Source organism: Plodia interpunctella, chromosome 1, assembly GCF_027563975.2.
Source record: "Plodia interpunctella isolate USDA-ARS_2022_Savannah chromosome 1, ilPloInte3.2, whole genome shotgun sequence".
In the NCBI taxonomy this organism is placed as follows: Eukaryota; Metazoa; Arthropoda; class Insecta; order Lepidoptera; family Pyralidae; genus Plodia; species Plodia interpunctella.
Window position 1 is genome coordinate 7,337,206 of NC_071294.1, and position 15,336 is coordinate 7,352,541.

Sequence of the window (15,336 nt, forward strand, 5' to 3'; positions counted from 1 at the left end):
CAATTAAAAAAAAAAATCCTTAGAGGTGTTTTCTAAACAAAATGAAACATTGTAAGCCCGGTTGTCCAGTGGTACTTCTGGGTTTAGTTAGTAGAGGAAAGGGAAGTACGCACCACCACAGGGGACGCTGTTGATGTGTAACATCAATATCAATCTAATAAATATATGCCTATTGTATCCATACTTTTGGTCCTTCGAGCCGGATATAAACTTTATATATTGCAAGTATTAATATTATTGAGTTAATAAATATATTAATATTATTGAGTGTGTTCGAAGCTTTAATTATCGTTTCAAAGATTCTTTTTATATACATATACAAATGCCTATGTATATTGTTCTAACGACTCCTGTGCATTACAGTACCTGGTACCTAAACAACTAGAATGTACCTCTATGTAGAAGTATATTATGATGGAAGAAGTTTAATTTTGGCAATATTTGTGAAAAATGCTACTTTTCGGTGTTATTTCAAATGCGTTTTATGATATTCACGTCTAAGAATACGAATTCAAAAGACTAGGTAGTTCCTAATTTCAGTATAATAAGGATATCCCACATTCGGATCCGCGGACACATTATTTGTATAAAAATGCATTTATTTATTATCACTGCGGTATTCCCTGGGGTTATCATTTTAATTTTCTATTTATCAGTTCTCAGTAGGTACCTATAATAGACCTTTATTGAAATGATTTAAAAGCTTCGCGTGCGTTAAACTGTAATGTATTCAGTAATAATGTGATTGAATGAAAAAGAAATAGTTTTGATAGATCTTGCCTACTTATAACTATGTCGCTGTTTTCTATAAGGCTTAAATCACGGTCAAGAACTATGCACTAATCCCTGATAAGTAGGTAATCAGGCTGATAAAGCGACACCGACAATTGATATGGAGATTAGTATATATGTACTTGAATATTATTAATGTAATTTGCTTTATTTTGTGTTCGTAATTAGAGGATAAGGCATTTGTATCTGATTCGCGCGGTACTATTCTTTATTTCACCGTTTTAGTGCTGCAGGATGTGGTTTTTATGACATTATTTCAGTATAAAATACAGGTGAGTTTTGTTCTTGATTAATAACAGTGGTTTAGTTTGTTATATCGATGATAATAATGGATCGACTTTAAAATATATATATTATTCATCGAACGTAACGTACCTACTCTTTCTGGTATATTTTAACCTACGCCTAATCTTCACATTCTTTTGGATCTACCTATTTCAAGCAACTAATATTACCTACCTTATTTTACTTTATTTTTTATGATTTGTTGTAAAATATTATTGGATTTGAATAAATGAGATTGTTTACCTACCTACTTATATGGCGAAAGTTTGGATGATAACAAACAGAAATATGGTCAATTACAATTGTACATTATAGACAAAATAGAACACAACTGAAACGTTGACCAAATTCTTTCATGTTCTAGAAAGGACTACTACATAATGCTTTTTATAATATCACTAAGTGTTTCCCGGGGCTTCGCTCCCATGGGAATTTTGAGATAAAATACAGCCTATAGCAATCTCGGACAATGCACCTTACTAATGGTGAGATAATTTTTGAAATCGGTTCGGTAGTTTCGAAGATTACCCGCCTCAAACATACAAAGATAAACTTAAAAAACGCTTAAGTACCTCTTTATAATAATAGTATAAATTAATAGTAACAAAATCGCTTCCCTCGGTCTGTCCCTGTGTATGGTTAGATCTTCAAAACTACGCAACGGATTTTGATGCGGTTTTTATAATAGATAGTGCGGTTCCTGAGTAAGGTTTAGTTGTATAATTTATTATACTTTTACCCGAGCGAAAGTTAGTTGTTCATTCTAGTACCATATGTAAATAACAAACAAAAATACATACATAACAAAGAAACAACTATTATCATTGATTCATGTTCAAAAACGTTTCGCCGAAATCATTATTAAAAATAATGTTATAGAATCATATGAGATGACTGCAGTGACATCGGGATTTTCGCGGGCACCAGGTTTTGTTGACGATGGCAATCAGTCCGATGAAGATTATGTGCCACTCTACGATGATGGCGACGAACCAGAGTGAGTCGTCACTATTTTATTTGATGACCTTCGTGATGGTGGTGGTTACCGCTATCTAGAGGTCCTGGGTTCGATTTAAAGTGCGGGCAAATATTTGTAGCTGTAATCACAAATATTTGTCTGCATTTCTGGGTGTGTTGTAAGTACCTGTTTCTGTGTAGTGTGGGCCGATCAACACTCATTGGCCCACACCATTTATCTACTATTTTTACATTCTTCTGCTATTTTCCTTATTTCATAATCAGTTTCAATTAAAACAATCCTTTAATAAGTGATATCTATAGGTACCTATTATTAGTCGAAGTGCGCAATAAAGTTTTAGTTTTGTGAATCATATTTGGAATATAATTCTCTCCTATAAGACTCCCTAACGAAAATGGAAATACTCTCACGCAAAGTAATTATAATTTTATACACAAAACTAAGTAATCATATTTTGTCCCCCTCACAGTCAAAGAACGGTACAGGAGACGAAAGGATGGAACTTGTTCCGAGAGCTTCCCGTCAAGAAAGAGAGTGGTTCTATGGCGTCTTCGGAATGGGTCGACTTCAGTGTGAAAGTCCTCAAACTGCTTGCGTACTTAGTGATATTTGCTGTAGTACTTGGCTGTGCAGTTATCGCTAAAGGCACTTTGCTTTTTATTACGTCGCAATTGAAGAAGGGCCGCGCTGTTTTACACTGTAACCGAGCTTTAGGTAAGTTTTAATAATATTTTTCGAGTTCAACTATTTTGTATAGCTCCATTTAAGCCATACAACCATTGGGAACTATTGTAATAACAATAATATATAGCTAATATAACTAGGCTTGCCTGGTAAGCATAAAAAGAGTGGGTTGCTATAGTTTTTCTTGAGGCCGTGTTCCACGCTCGAGTGATAGTGATATCTCCGAATAGTACCTAAATTCACATGATTCAACTCCGTTTATAATTAAAAAATACGAAGATTTAATTATTATTGTCGTATAAAATCTATTGAATATTTTCTTTTTACAGCTTTAGATCAACAATTTATGACAACGCTTACTTTAGAAGAGCGACTAACATGGCTCTGGGCAGCAATCATAGTGTTCGCCGCGCCAGAAATCGGAGTATTTCTTAGATCTGTTAGAATATGTTTTTTCAAGACTGCTAAAAAACCTACAATCACTCAATTTTTTATCGTATGTATCTTTGAAATTTTTATGATATTGTGACCTGATCTTATCGTGGTATGACTTAGATATTCGCGCTCAGAAAAGATGACGTCATTCATTGACAATCAAATTTAATTTCAGCCTTTCATCGTGGACACGTTACACACAATAGGAGTTGCAGTGTTGATTCTCATAGTTTTGCCAGAACTGGATGTCGTGAAAGGTGCTATGATAATGAATGCTCTGTGCATAATTCCCGGATTCCTGAATGCTGTAACAAGAGACAGAACAGATGCTCGGTACTCCATGAAGCTGGTCTTGGACGTGCTGTCCATTTCTGCTCAAGCGACAGCGTTCGTCTTGTGGCCCATGCAAAGCGGGAAACCGATAATGTGGTGTCTGCCCATCGCATGTATATTTATATCTCTCGGTTGGTGGGAGAACTTTATTGGAGTGCCGGACAAACATTCACCAGGTTGGTTGGAAATTTTAATTGTAGTTAAAAGTAGTATGTATTTATCGTAGTAGGTATGTTGGTAAATATGTAGGGTGTGATAATCGGATTCACTCGACCGCTTTCCTAAATTCTTCACCAATTTTATATCCAATTTATTCTCTTATGTAAACCCATTATTCCTGAGTGACATAGGATAGGTTTTATTTTGATATAGGAACTAAATCCCCTAGTTTAAGGGTAGTAAAATCATTTAGTGCCGAGTAAAGAAAAATCGAAAAATTAATCGAAGTTGTTACAAAAAAACACCCTACAAAATTCGTAATGATTCCTGAATTTCTTTCGTAAACTTATTATATTGTTTCTTTCCAGGGATCTACATTTACTTGTGTGACCTCCGCGAAGGGCTGAAGAAATGTCGCTACTATAATGAGAGGTTCCTCACACTGTGGAAGATAATTGTTTTCGCGGGATGTATAATGTTATCGCTGCATCTTCAGGAAGACAACCCCTTTTCCTTCTTTACATCTGTTACGACTGCGTTTAGTGAACGTAATTACACTGCCCATGAGGTAATTTGCGATTTATATTTATTTTCTTTATTTTATTTTTGATTGGTAGAAGATGAAATAAAGATGAAGTTATGTTGAATATTCTTAAGTTTATCCTGGTAGTTTATTATTGAACCATGATTTTATATGTAAACATGGATCTAAGTAGATCGAATTCACGACTAGGCTAACCCAAGCCTGTAATGATAGATGTAATTTAATGAATAAATAAAATAAATTATGGCTGATAAGTATTTAATAATGATAATAAATCAATAATGTATATTAGATTTATGCTATCTAATCTGAAGGATTCCCTGGGATTCACCGCCATCGAATTTTGTAGATTTGCAAAAAAATGGTATAATTAGAATTAACCAAGTAACATAAGCAAGTCGAAAAATTCGAAAAAAATGGGGTGTTAAGCCTATTTACGGTAAACACATCTACTTTTATATCTATGTCGGCTGTTTATAATACATTTTTATATAGAGGGAATATAGAAGTATACAATTTTAATTTTGATATATTTTTTCAGTTCCACGTGTTTCAAGATTTGCACAATATTGAAGACGTAAATTTCCAATCAACAGACACAATATTTGTTCTTCCATCCTCATGGGATTCATCGCTTTGGGTGTCTCTGATTCAAATTTTGGCTGCTTATGTTTGCTATATAAGTGCCAAATTCGCGTGCAAGATCCTTATACAGAGTTTCAGTTTTGCCTTCTCTCTCAGTCTGGTCGCCCCCCTGACTGTAAACTTGCTTATAATATTCTGTGGCATAAAAAATAAGGATCCTTGCGCTTTCTATGGAACTATACCAGATTATTTATTCTTCGAAATTCCTCCAGGTTTGTATGGATTTTTATAATTTTGATAAGTCATTTGTATAAAACGTTGCGTTTTATAAACATAATATCACAGTAATTACTTAAAGGGATCCTACAAGAGATGGGTTTATACCCGGGTATATTCTCTATCACACAAGTGTACGTTATTTATTTTATTGTCGTACAAAACTAAAATACTATTAAGTAATTATTGTTTAGTATACACACTTCGAGATTTCGTCGGTCCCGACATGGCGTGGGTGTGGATTCTATGGCTAATGTCTCAAGCCTGGATTTGCTTCCACGCGTGGCAGCCCAGGTGCGAGCGGCTAGCGGCTACTGACAGACTGTTTTGTAAGCCGTGGTACAACGGGCCTCTCATAGACCAGTCTCTGCTCATGAACAGGATGCATGATGTGGAAACCGATATATCTTATTCTGTAAGTAGTAGTTAAAAGCGTACGTATTAATTTCAACGTATATTTTTTTGAATTTTCAAGTGTGTGTTCATAAGAGTACATGGTTAGCTGAGAGATAATTATTTTAGTAATAAGTTAGCCATTTATTTATAGGTATTATGATAATGTATAGAAAACTGTAGACCTGGAAACATCTTACTTTCGGCCTACGGGAAGACTTTTCTTTGTGTGTGTTTGTGTGTGTATTACTGAGTTTGTACGCGTTGAATGAAACTTAACAAATAATTTTTAGGAACTAAAGGAAAAAAAGGAAAATCCTTCTGAAACGAGTGAAGATGGGGATAAGGATGTTCGACCTACTGACAGCATATCAAGGTATTTTACCATTTATATTGCCTAATAAAACATTTTTAGACTGTCTTATGATAGATTGATCTATATATAAAATCGTATGAATTATTCAGTGGAATTGTATGTTTCCAATATTTTTTCCTATGCTGATAAATATACCTTTCAGGATATACATATGCGCGACGATGTGGCATGAAACGAAAGATGAAATGATTGAGTTTTTAAAGTCCATCTGCCGATTAGACGAAGACCAATGTTCACAAAGAGTCGCGCGAAAGTACTGGGGCATCGTCAACAGCGATTATTATGAATTAGAAGGTGAGATAATTGTTTTTTCCGTTTGACAAAATCATAAACTTATCATAACTGTTGCAATCTAATTGCCAAATTGAGTGATCGAAAACAAAATGCATTTCCGATTTAAATCACAAATAGTTTGACGTGTTGATTAGCTACGCCATATCAGTTAATCAAAAACTGATTACTTCGAACTGTCGTCGTTTCCGTTATTAATGGCTTCTTATGAGATAAGATTTAACGATAAATACAATGACGTACATTTTAATTAAACGTAGATAAATTCCTATTAATACATATAATGCTGTATTTTAGCACATATTTTCATGGATGACGCATTTGAAATATCCGATCATAGTTCTGAGGAGTCCCAAGTGAATTCGTTCGTGAAATGCCTCGTGAATACGATAGACGAGGCGGCGTCCGAAGTCCACGTTACAAATGTGAGATTGAGGCCTCCTAAGAAGTACCCTACGCCTTACGGAGGGCAACTAATTTGGACGCTGCCTGGAAAGAACAAACTGATTTGCCATCTGAAAGACAAAGCTAAAATAAGACATAGGAAGCGATGGTCACAGGTGAGACATTTTATCTATCAAGATCACAATTGGATTCCAAGAACGAATGTAAATCTTTAAACAACAAACAGTTGTAGTATGTGTGTATACACATCAACAATTGTACTACAGCACGCAAACTATAATACACCCTATTAGTAGTAGTATTTTTTCACAGGCTTCCTAATAAAGCGTCTATAATTATATTTTTTAGATTATTTCCGTTATATTGACAAATCTAAGGGCGATTAGAATTTGCCGGGACCGTGTAGAAATATGTCATTTCAGAAAAATTATAATTTTAAGTGATTTTTCTCTTATCGAGTGTGTGCAAAACACTTGTGTCAAATTTTTTCAAGTCCCCTAAACTAAAGGCATCTGACGAGACGTTTACGACTACTTACCGCCATCTAGTAGTAATTTTAGTTATAACAAAAGTCAGTTACCTTTCAATGTGCAATGTACTCCAGGTGATGTACATGTACTACCTGCTCGGCCACAGACTGATGGACTTGCCGATTTCGATCGACCGCAAGGAGGTGATTGCGGAGAACACGTACCTCCTCGCTTTGGACGGCGACATCGACTTCCAGCCCTGTGCTGTAACTCTGCTCGTTGATTTGATGAAAAAGGACAGAAATTTGGGTGCAGCTTGCGGACGCATACACCCGGTAGGCTCGGGTAAGGGTTTTGTTGAAATCAAATTATCTACAGCAGACTCCATGAAGGAGACGGCTGTTAAGGTCGTAGTCTTTATTTTTTGAAAGAGAAATACTTTCTTGGCAATATTATAGGTAAATGCCATTGCCTTTTTCATTTCATATACTACCTGATAAATCACGAACTAGATAGATTTCGACGTGAGCTTAGCAAGTGATATATTAAAATTACTGTGTGTTCTGTGTAAAAATGAATTGAACCAATAAAACTATTAAGGATAAAACAAATAAGGTTTTCAGATAAATCTTTAAGTACGCACAGCCCACAACAAATAATGTATTTCTTTCTTGCAGGCTTCATGGCTTGGTATCAAATGTTCGAGTACGCCATCGGCCATTGGCTGCAAAAGGCGACCGAACACATGATCGGCTGCGTGCTCTGTAGTCCCGGGTGCTTCTCCCTCTTCAGGGGGAAGGCGCTCATGGACGACAACGTGATGCGGAAATATACACTGACTTCGCACGAGGCTCGGCACTATGTACAATACGATCAAGGTAATTTTTTGATAAGTAAATGTTGCTGCTTATGAATAAACAATAAAATAAATATTAATAGTGCCGTAATAATGGTGGATAATTGTAATTTCTATTAATTCGCTTCGTATTGAAGCAAGGCATTACATACGATATCGCATTGTTTCTTAAGATTATCTTGCAAATAAAAATGATGATATGCTAATGTATGTATGTTTTGTCTCGTTCTCTCAATGTAAAATTTTGCAAAGTGCGATAGTGACAGAGTATTTATATTCCAAACAGGCGAAGACCGTTGGCTTTGCACTCTACTTCTACAACGTGGGTATAAAGTGGAGTATTCTGCGGCATCCGACGCTTACACCCATTGCCCTGAGAGATTCGACGAGTTCTACAACCAGCGTCGTCGCTGGGTACCGTCGACTATGGCCAATATCCTGGACTTGCTCGTGGATTACAAACACACTGTCAAAGTCAATGACAACATATCTACCCTGTATATAATGTATCAGGTATATATAACATGTTTATTTCCATTGTTATAGGAATGGTTGGTCTGATTTATCGGTTCAGTAGTTTCGGTGAAAACCAATTGACTTGAATTTTATATGCATATGTGAATTTAAGAGCCAAAGACGGACAAGTAACTTAAATAATAGAATTTTTATTTTGGGGTTTACTTTTGGGGATTAAATTAGAAAAAGTTTCGAAATTGATGCCAAATGAAAGGGATTAAGACTAGAAGATATGTGAATATTACGAATATTCACATATCTTCAGTCTTAAACTATAAATTAAACAATAAAAGTATTCCCGTGTAAATCTATGAGTATAAATAATTTTCATATTTCAGGTATTTCTGATGATAGGCACAGTGCTCGGTCCCGGGACAATCTTCCTGATGATGGTGGGCGCTATGAACGCCATCACCGGCATGAGTAATATAAACGCTCTCATTCTGAATCTTGTGCCCATCGCCATTTACGTCACTGTGTGTATGACTTGCAAATCCGAAATACAGGTATGTGCTAACTTCTTGTATATTTTAGGTTCAAAGTTAAAACATTTTTTTTTGTGTTTGTCATTTACTTTGCCTTGTACTGAAATTAAAATAGTGTTAATAATAAAACCTATGAAAATGTCTTTTATTATTTTTTTAAGTCCAATTTTGCAGCACAACATGTGTGAAATATTTACTGGATAGTGAATTATTTATTATTTGTCAACAGATTATGCTGGCTAACTTTATAACCTGCGCATACGCCATGGTAATGATGATAGTCATCGTGGGCATAGCTCTTCAGATAACAGAGGACGGTTGGCTAGCGCCATCTAGTATATTCACGGTGGTAACTTTTAGCTCGTTCTTCCTCACTGCGGCCATGCATCCGCAAGAGATTGTGTGCCTCCTATACTTGGGAGTCTACTACATAACCATCCCGAGCATGTACATGTTGCTGATTATATACTCGCTGTGTAATTTGAACAATGTTACTTGGGGGACGAGGGAGATCGCCCAGAAAAAGTCTGCTAAGGTTAGTAGTCTTTTTCGTTCAAGTTTGGCCGTTTATGTTCTTATGAACCTGTATATTACAATTAAATTACGATTTACGATATAAGAAATGTTTGGAATTATTTTGATTTTGTTTAATTTATTTCAATTGCTCGGCGAACGGAACGAACTGCGAGCAGAATAATAAGAATATATATTATCAAATCGTTTGAAAATTTATCCTAGTTATAGAAAATTCGTGTTATAAGATCCTCTTGCCCTTCGCGCAAATTGTAAATGTTTGCATTGTTTTAGGATTTAGAATTAGAGAATAAAGAAGCGGAAGAGGCGAAGAAGAAGATGGACAGTAACGCAGTTATGAAATGGCTGGGGAGATCTGAAGAAGAAAGCGGGTCGATGGAGTGCGGAGTGGCGGGGCTGTTCCGCTGCATGTGCTGCACGAACCCCAAGGACCATAAGGACGATTTGCATTTGCTGCAAATATCCCATGCCATTGACAAGATTGAGAAGAAGTTAGATACTCTGTGAGTAGTCTGTGTTTTCAAGGTTTAGATTATAATATATTACGATAGGATAGTACACAGTAACGTTTTTACTACCATGTTTTAAGTAGTCTCTGCAAAGTCATCCGACGTTTGCTCTAACCAATGTTTCTGGTGTTATCTCTCTTAAATGCTTTTATACGTAGCAATCGTAAAATCGTAGGTGTGGCGCGTTATGATATGCCGAAATATATTATAGCCCTGATGTGAAAAATTGTTCAACTATATTTTTTCTTCTTAGTGAATTTTTAATAATTTTTCTTAATAATTTTTTGACAGTGGAGCAACAGTTGAGCATACGGAAGCCCCTCGTCGGCGCTCGTCGATAGGCTTCCGCCGCGAGTCCACGGCTCGCAGAGAATCTATCGGCATGCGGCGAGACTCCCTCAACGCCCTACAAGAGTATGCTGATAGCGACGACTCTACTGATATCCCGAAGGTAATAGATTTGTCTCATTCGGTTGCTTCTTTAGTAAATTACAGATATGTGTCAAAACACCGACAAACACGTTGAAACACCGACAGTCTCCTCCACTTTTTTCTGTTTGATGTTCTGTTACTTTTTGTCACCTACCTACGCGCTCCATTTCTCTTCTTTGCACTTCCTCTACTTTTATTCCTCTTTTAATTACGTATAAATTATAAACGAAATATAATTAATTATAATCTAATGTATTACTTTTATTTTTTATAGGAAGAAAGAGACGATCTCGTCAACCCATATTGGATTGAAGATCCTGGACTCCAAAAGGGAGAAGTTGATTTTCTGTTGACACATGAAATTGAATTCTGGAAGGATTTGATTGATACCTACTTGAGGCCTTTAGATGAAAACAAAGAGGACAAGGTAAGTTTTAGTTTTTATTTACCAAACAGTGAGAGTCTTATTGCTATATTGATGAACAATTCAATCTGACAATCCTATAGGTATTTTACGTTCATACAGAATCACGTGTTTTATTTATATAGTAGACATGTTCTTTTCCCTTCTTCGCCTCGTACGATATTTTCGGAAATTATGTGGTCGTCTTCTAGGGCAGGAACCACATACCATCCAATAAGATAGATGACAATTAAAAAAAATGTATGCTCTATCTGCATTAAACTCAACCATAATAATAAACTCAACTTTTGAAACAACTTTTAAGTCATCACCATAAACGCAATAATTAGGGTATCGTCGAACAAACATACCTTTTTTTCGTTAAGAACTCTATCGTGACGTCACATTAGAGTATAATTTAGTATGGAGCGTTTGGACGAGTCCAAAAATGTGTGATGTTATTTTTGTCATAACTTTGACAGCATCGTCACTGTTAAAAGTTTTTTTTTCACTGGTGTTTCTAATAATATCCTTCGAATTTAAATTTACTTTGGTGACAACCAAAGTAAAAATTTACATCTAGCCTATTATACCACTATAAATCCGTGATTTCTTTACATCATCAAATTTTGCTATATTACAGGAACGCATCAAAACGGACCTGAGAAACCTTCGCAACACTATGGTGTTCGCGTTCCTGATGCTGAATTCTCTCTTCATCCTCACGATCTTCCTGCTGCAGCTCAACCAGGACCAGCTGCACATCCGCTGGCCGCTCGGGGAATCCATCGTCATCACGTACGATGACGATATGAATATTGTGAGTTACATTTCTTTGATATCTATAATATTTTGTAAATATATTTAACATGTGTCTGTTCGATCGGCGCCATTCTAAAAAATCGTTATAGTTACAGATAGCGGTATAGTCGTTATAGTTATAGATCACATTTGCTCGGCTTTTGTATGAGGGAAAATTTTCTAAGTATAGGCCGATCTATGTGTTGATGAGTTTTTTTACAAGTATAGAAATAAATGTATTTTTTTATTTTGACGTTTTGAGTACAATCTCTCTATAAAGACTAGAAAAGGAATGTTTAACTACATACTACTGTTAGGTGGTAGGGTAATCTCAGGGTAGGTTGGAGTAGAAATAGGCAAAAGCAGACAGTTGTATAATAGTATAATTGTATATAATATATTGTGTATAATAGTGTACCTGTGAACAATAAAAAAATACATAAACACTAAATCACTGTAAAATTTAGAACACTTTTCCGAAACATATTAAAACCCTTCAAGGGTCTATAAATAATTTTATTATATATATTTTATTATTATTACACCGTACTGTGGTACGTGCCGATATCGTTATGGTAATGAATGAGTCAAAATGTGATTTCAAAATATAAAGAGGAACCATAATTTAAAATTTTGAATTTAGACTAAAGACACTAAAGAAATAAAAATCATGCCAGCGCGCACGCGATATGATTAAAGAGGTCACAATGCGTGGCGTTACACTACTACCAACATTTATTGGAACATCCAGTGTTGCAGCCAAGACGACACAGCGCCCTAACTTATTTATCTACTTTTTAAAGATAGACTATAAATTCTAGATTACCAATTTATTACTATTTATGTTTATTACTTCTTTTTCACATTGCATTATGCTACTTTTTTCCTTTTTTTTTCCTTTTATATAATTGCATTCTTTTTCTGGGATAAGTACAGTTCTCTTTTTTATTGCTTACTCTGTATTTTTATCTGCATAAGTAATAAATAGTCGACAAACAAAGATAGCCAAATGATAATGTATTTTGATTGTCAGGTGACCCTGAACCGGGAGTACCTAATGCTGGAGCCAATCGGGTCGTTGTTCCTCATCTTCTTTGGGTCCGTCATGGTGATCCAGTTCACCGCCATGTTGTTCCACCGCCTCGGCACGCTCACACATTTGCTGGCTACCGTGCAGCTCAACTGGTTCTTCACCAAGAAGGTATTTCTTTTCAAAATCATATATAATCATATATACATTTATTCAGAAATTAGAATTCACAGACAATTATATTTTAAGTTATATGATATTTATCAAAGTTACAAACTATGAGCATTTCGGAACCACCACTGCTGAGAAGAAATGCCGAAAGATACTCATTTAAACAGTGTTACTCTTGTAACAGTCTCTATCATGTCAGGTTTATGTATAGGTTTATGTATTAAACGTCCTTCTGGCATGTTAGGAACCAAATCACTTTATCACAGAGATTGCCCTAAAGCATTGGAGAATGATCTTGGGGGTTACTAACTCAACTACACTAACGTCTTTGCCGAAAAGTACGAAGTGCGTGGTTGGATTTCACTAACATCAGTGTACGTAATGCGATTTTGGTATTTACATCTCACTGCGAATCGACTCGATGATGAGATGTAAATAAGCCACAGTAGTTGATCTACCGTGCTGTGGTTTTTGTCTCCGCTTGTAGTGTTTTTATAAAACTAAATTGTACTGTACATGTTTTCTAGCCTGAAGATACCACTGACCATGCAAAGATAGAGAGAGAAGCGGTTAACATGGCGAAAAACATGCAGAGGGCGGACATGAGTGATCTGGACGGTCGGATAGACGACGACAGGGACGTCTCCCGAAGGAAGACTCTTCACGCTCTGGACAAGGCGCGGGTGACCAAGACCAATATCTTCAACTTGGACGAAAACTTCAAGAGGCGAATGACTATTTTGGAAAACGCTGATCCTAGTAAGGCTATATAAGCTTCTATAAGTGTTATTTATCGTTTCAATATGGGATTAAAAAAAAACTTATTATTTTGTCTCTCGTCATAAGCTCGGTAAATATGATTATTAAAGACGGGTGTTTACAAGGGTTGGAGTATTTGTAATTTGTTACATTTAATAACCTGTAATGGGGTGGATCTCAGAGCGTTTCGACCGCTGCGGCCGCGCTGTCACTATGATTTGTCAATTTTGTAAGGAAGGAATATTTTCCATAATCAATCATAAAATGTATATTACCACAGAGCAGATTAATTATTTTAAAGATAGCAAAACTAAATTCTTGTCTTAGTTAAAATTTGAAAAATTGCCATTACAGCGCGATCACAGCGGGAAAAACGCTCTGAGAAACACCCAATGGTAGATGTAAAAGTGTAAAATAAATAAAGAAATATATATTGATGTACCTACCTCCCGCACCAGAAGTGTTGGCGCACATGCCGTGGCTGGGCGGCGACGCGTCGGCGCGGCGCGCGACGCTGCGCGCGCTGCAGACGCGGCGCGACTCTGTGCTGGCCGAGCGGCGCCGCTCCACGCTGCGGCAGCCGCCTGGGGCCTCCGTGAGTGTTGTACAGCTTTACAGATTGCACGTCGCCACTATCAGGCATGGAGGAGTTCCTCTACGGGAAGCCTTCAATAGAACTATGAAGATGTCGCTAAAACGACATAATATGATATTTGGCAGTAAATAAAATGATCATAAACTGCAAATTAAACTGTTTTATCTAGCTTTTTTCAGTATAAATATAATCTCAATTTTATTATATTCAATTCAGAATTTTAAAAATGGAATTAGTGCTAGTGAGCAAAAGAAAAAGCTGACAGAAGGATTAAAAATAAAGTTACATACTTAAATATTTTTCTGAATTAAAAAAAAACATTCAAAAGTCAAGCTTTATAATAGGTATGTAAACTTTTTTCTATCCATAAATTTTGACTTTTAAAAATAAATCTTTGACAAAATTATTTTAAGGGTTTAACTACTAATTGCTGTATTATTATTATCTCGCAAATATAGTAGAAGATTGCATTTTTATCATAGCCAAATAGCATGCCCAATATCAGCTAGTTTTCTTGCCAAATTGTACCTGTAAGTACTCTAATTGGTACGGTTTCAGGGCATCCGTCCGCGGCGGGACACGAGCGCGAGCGTGTACGTAAACAATGCGTACGAGCCCGCAGTCGACAGCGACGACGACGACGCGCCGAGGCACAGCATCGTGCGTTTTAGAGAAAATTACGCGTAATAAATGAATTGAATTTAAATTGAATTAAAACTGTGAATGTTAAACCTATTTGAACTTATTCATTTTATCAGACAGTAATAAGTTAGTATTATCACTCTCTCTCTCTCTCTCTCTCTCTCATTTGAGGGTTTGCCTGGTAATCTGGGCTCCGACGCTCAACGGCTCAGGAAGTCGTAGAGCGTTGGTGCTTAGGGTCCGCTAAAGCAAGTAAGTTAGTATTACTTATATTAGTAAAATCGATTTTATGAAATAAATATATGACGTGATTATCTGTTACGTGTTTTATTTTTTATTGTTAACTTGATGTGATGCGAAAAACGCACATTAACGTTTATCAGAATTTTTTATTATTATTTAAATATAATTGCAAAAGTATATAAAAGTCACATTGAATCGATCCATAAAACACAAGGATCGATAGCCTCAATTGTTTCGTATTTATGAAATAATAAAGTTTGTTAATCGATTCGATATCTGCATGGGGAAATCCAGAACTCACGACACGACTCATCACAAGTTGGCATGAAATCGAGAGCGGTGAGGGGTCGCAA

General features: G+C 36.1%; 1 protein-coding gene across 1 annotated transcript; it reads left to right on the forward strand.

Annotated features, from left to right (window-relative positions):
• Window positions 1–913: 913 nt before the first annotated feature.
• Window positions 914–15,056, forward strand: LOC128672818 (chitin synthase chs-2-like). Its single transcript, XM_053750243.1, has 24 exons — window positions 914–1,064; window positions 1,957–2,074; window positions 2,526–2,770; window positions 3,070–3,236; window positions 3,351–3,684; window positions 4,036–4,235; window positions 4,753–5,068; window positions 5,267–5,487; window positions 5,759–5,841; window positions 5,984–6,135; window positions 6,430–6,692; window positions 7,142–7,352; window positions 7,685–7,885; window positions 8,150–8,376; window positions 8,718–8,885; window positions 9,094–9,399; window positions 9,672–9,901; window positions 10,199–10,358; window positions 10,614–10,766; window positions 11,386–11,562; window positions 12,577–12,744; window positions 13,272–13,503; window positions 13,962–14,098; window positions 14,657–15,056. Exons 2-24 carry the CDS (start codon window positions 1,968–1,970, stop codon window positions 14,783–14,785), a joined length of 4,587 nt encoding a protein of 1,528 aa, XP_053606218.1. The 5' UTR covers window positions 914–1,064; window positions 1,957–1,967; the 3' UTR covers window positions 14,786–15,056.
• The last annotated feature ends 280 nt before the right edge of the window (window positions 15,057–15,336 follow it).

Bases quoted from the DNA above. Each gene is read 5' to 3' on its own strand.
- LOC128672818 (XM_053750243.1), top strand. From the start codon at position 1,968: ATGACTGCAGTGACATCGGGATTTTCGCGGGCACCAGGTTTTGTTGAC. The intron at 9,400-9,671 runs GTTAGTAGTCTT...GCATTGTTTTAG, and splicing joins CCCAGAAAAAGTCTGCTAAG to GATTTAGAATTAGAGAATAA. The intron at 12,745-13,271 runs GTATTTCTTTTC...CATGTTTTCTAG, and splicing joins ACTGGTTCTTCACCAAGAAG to CCTGAAGATACCACTGACCA.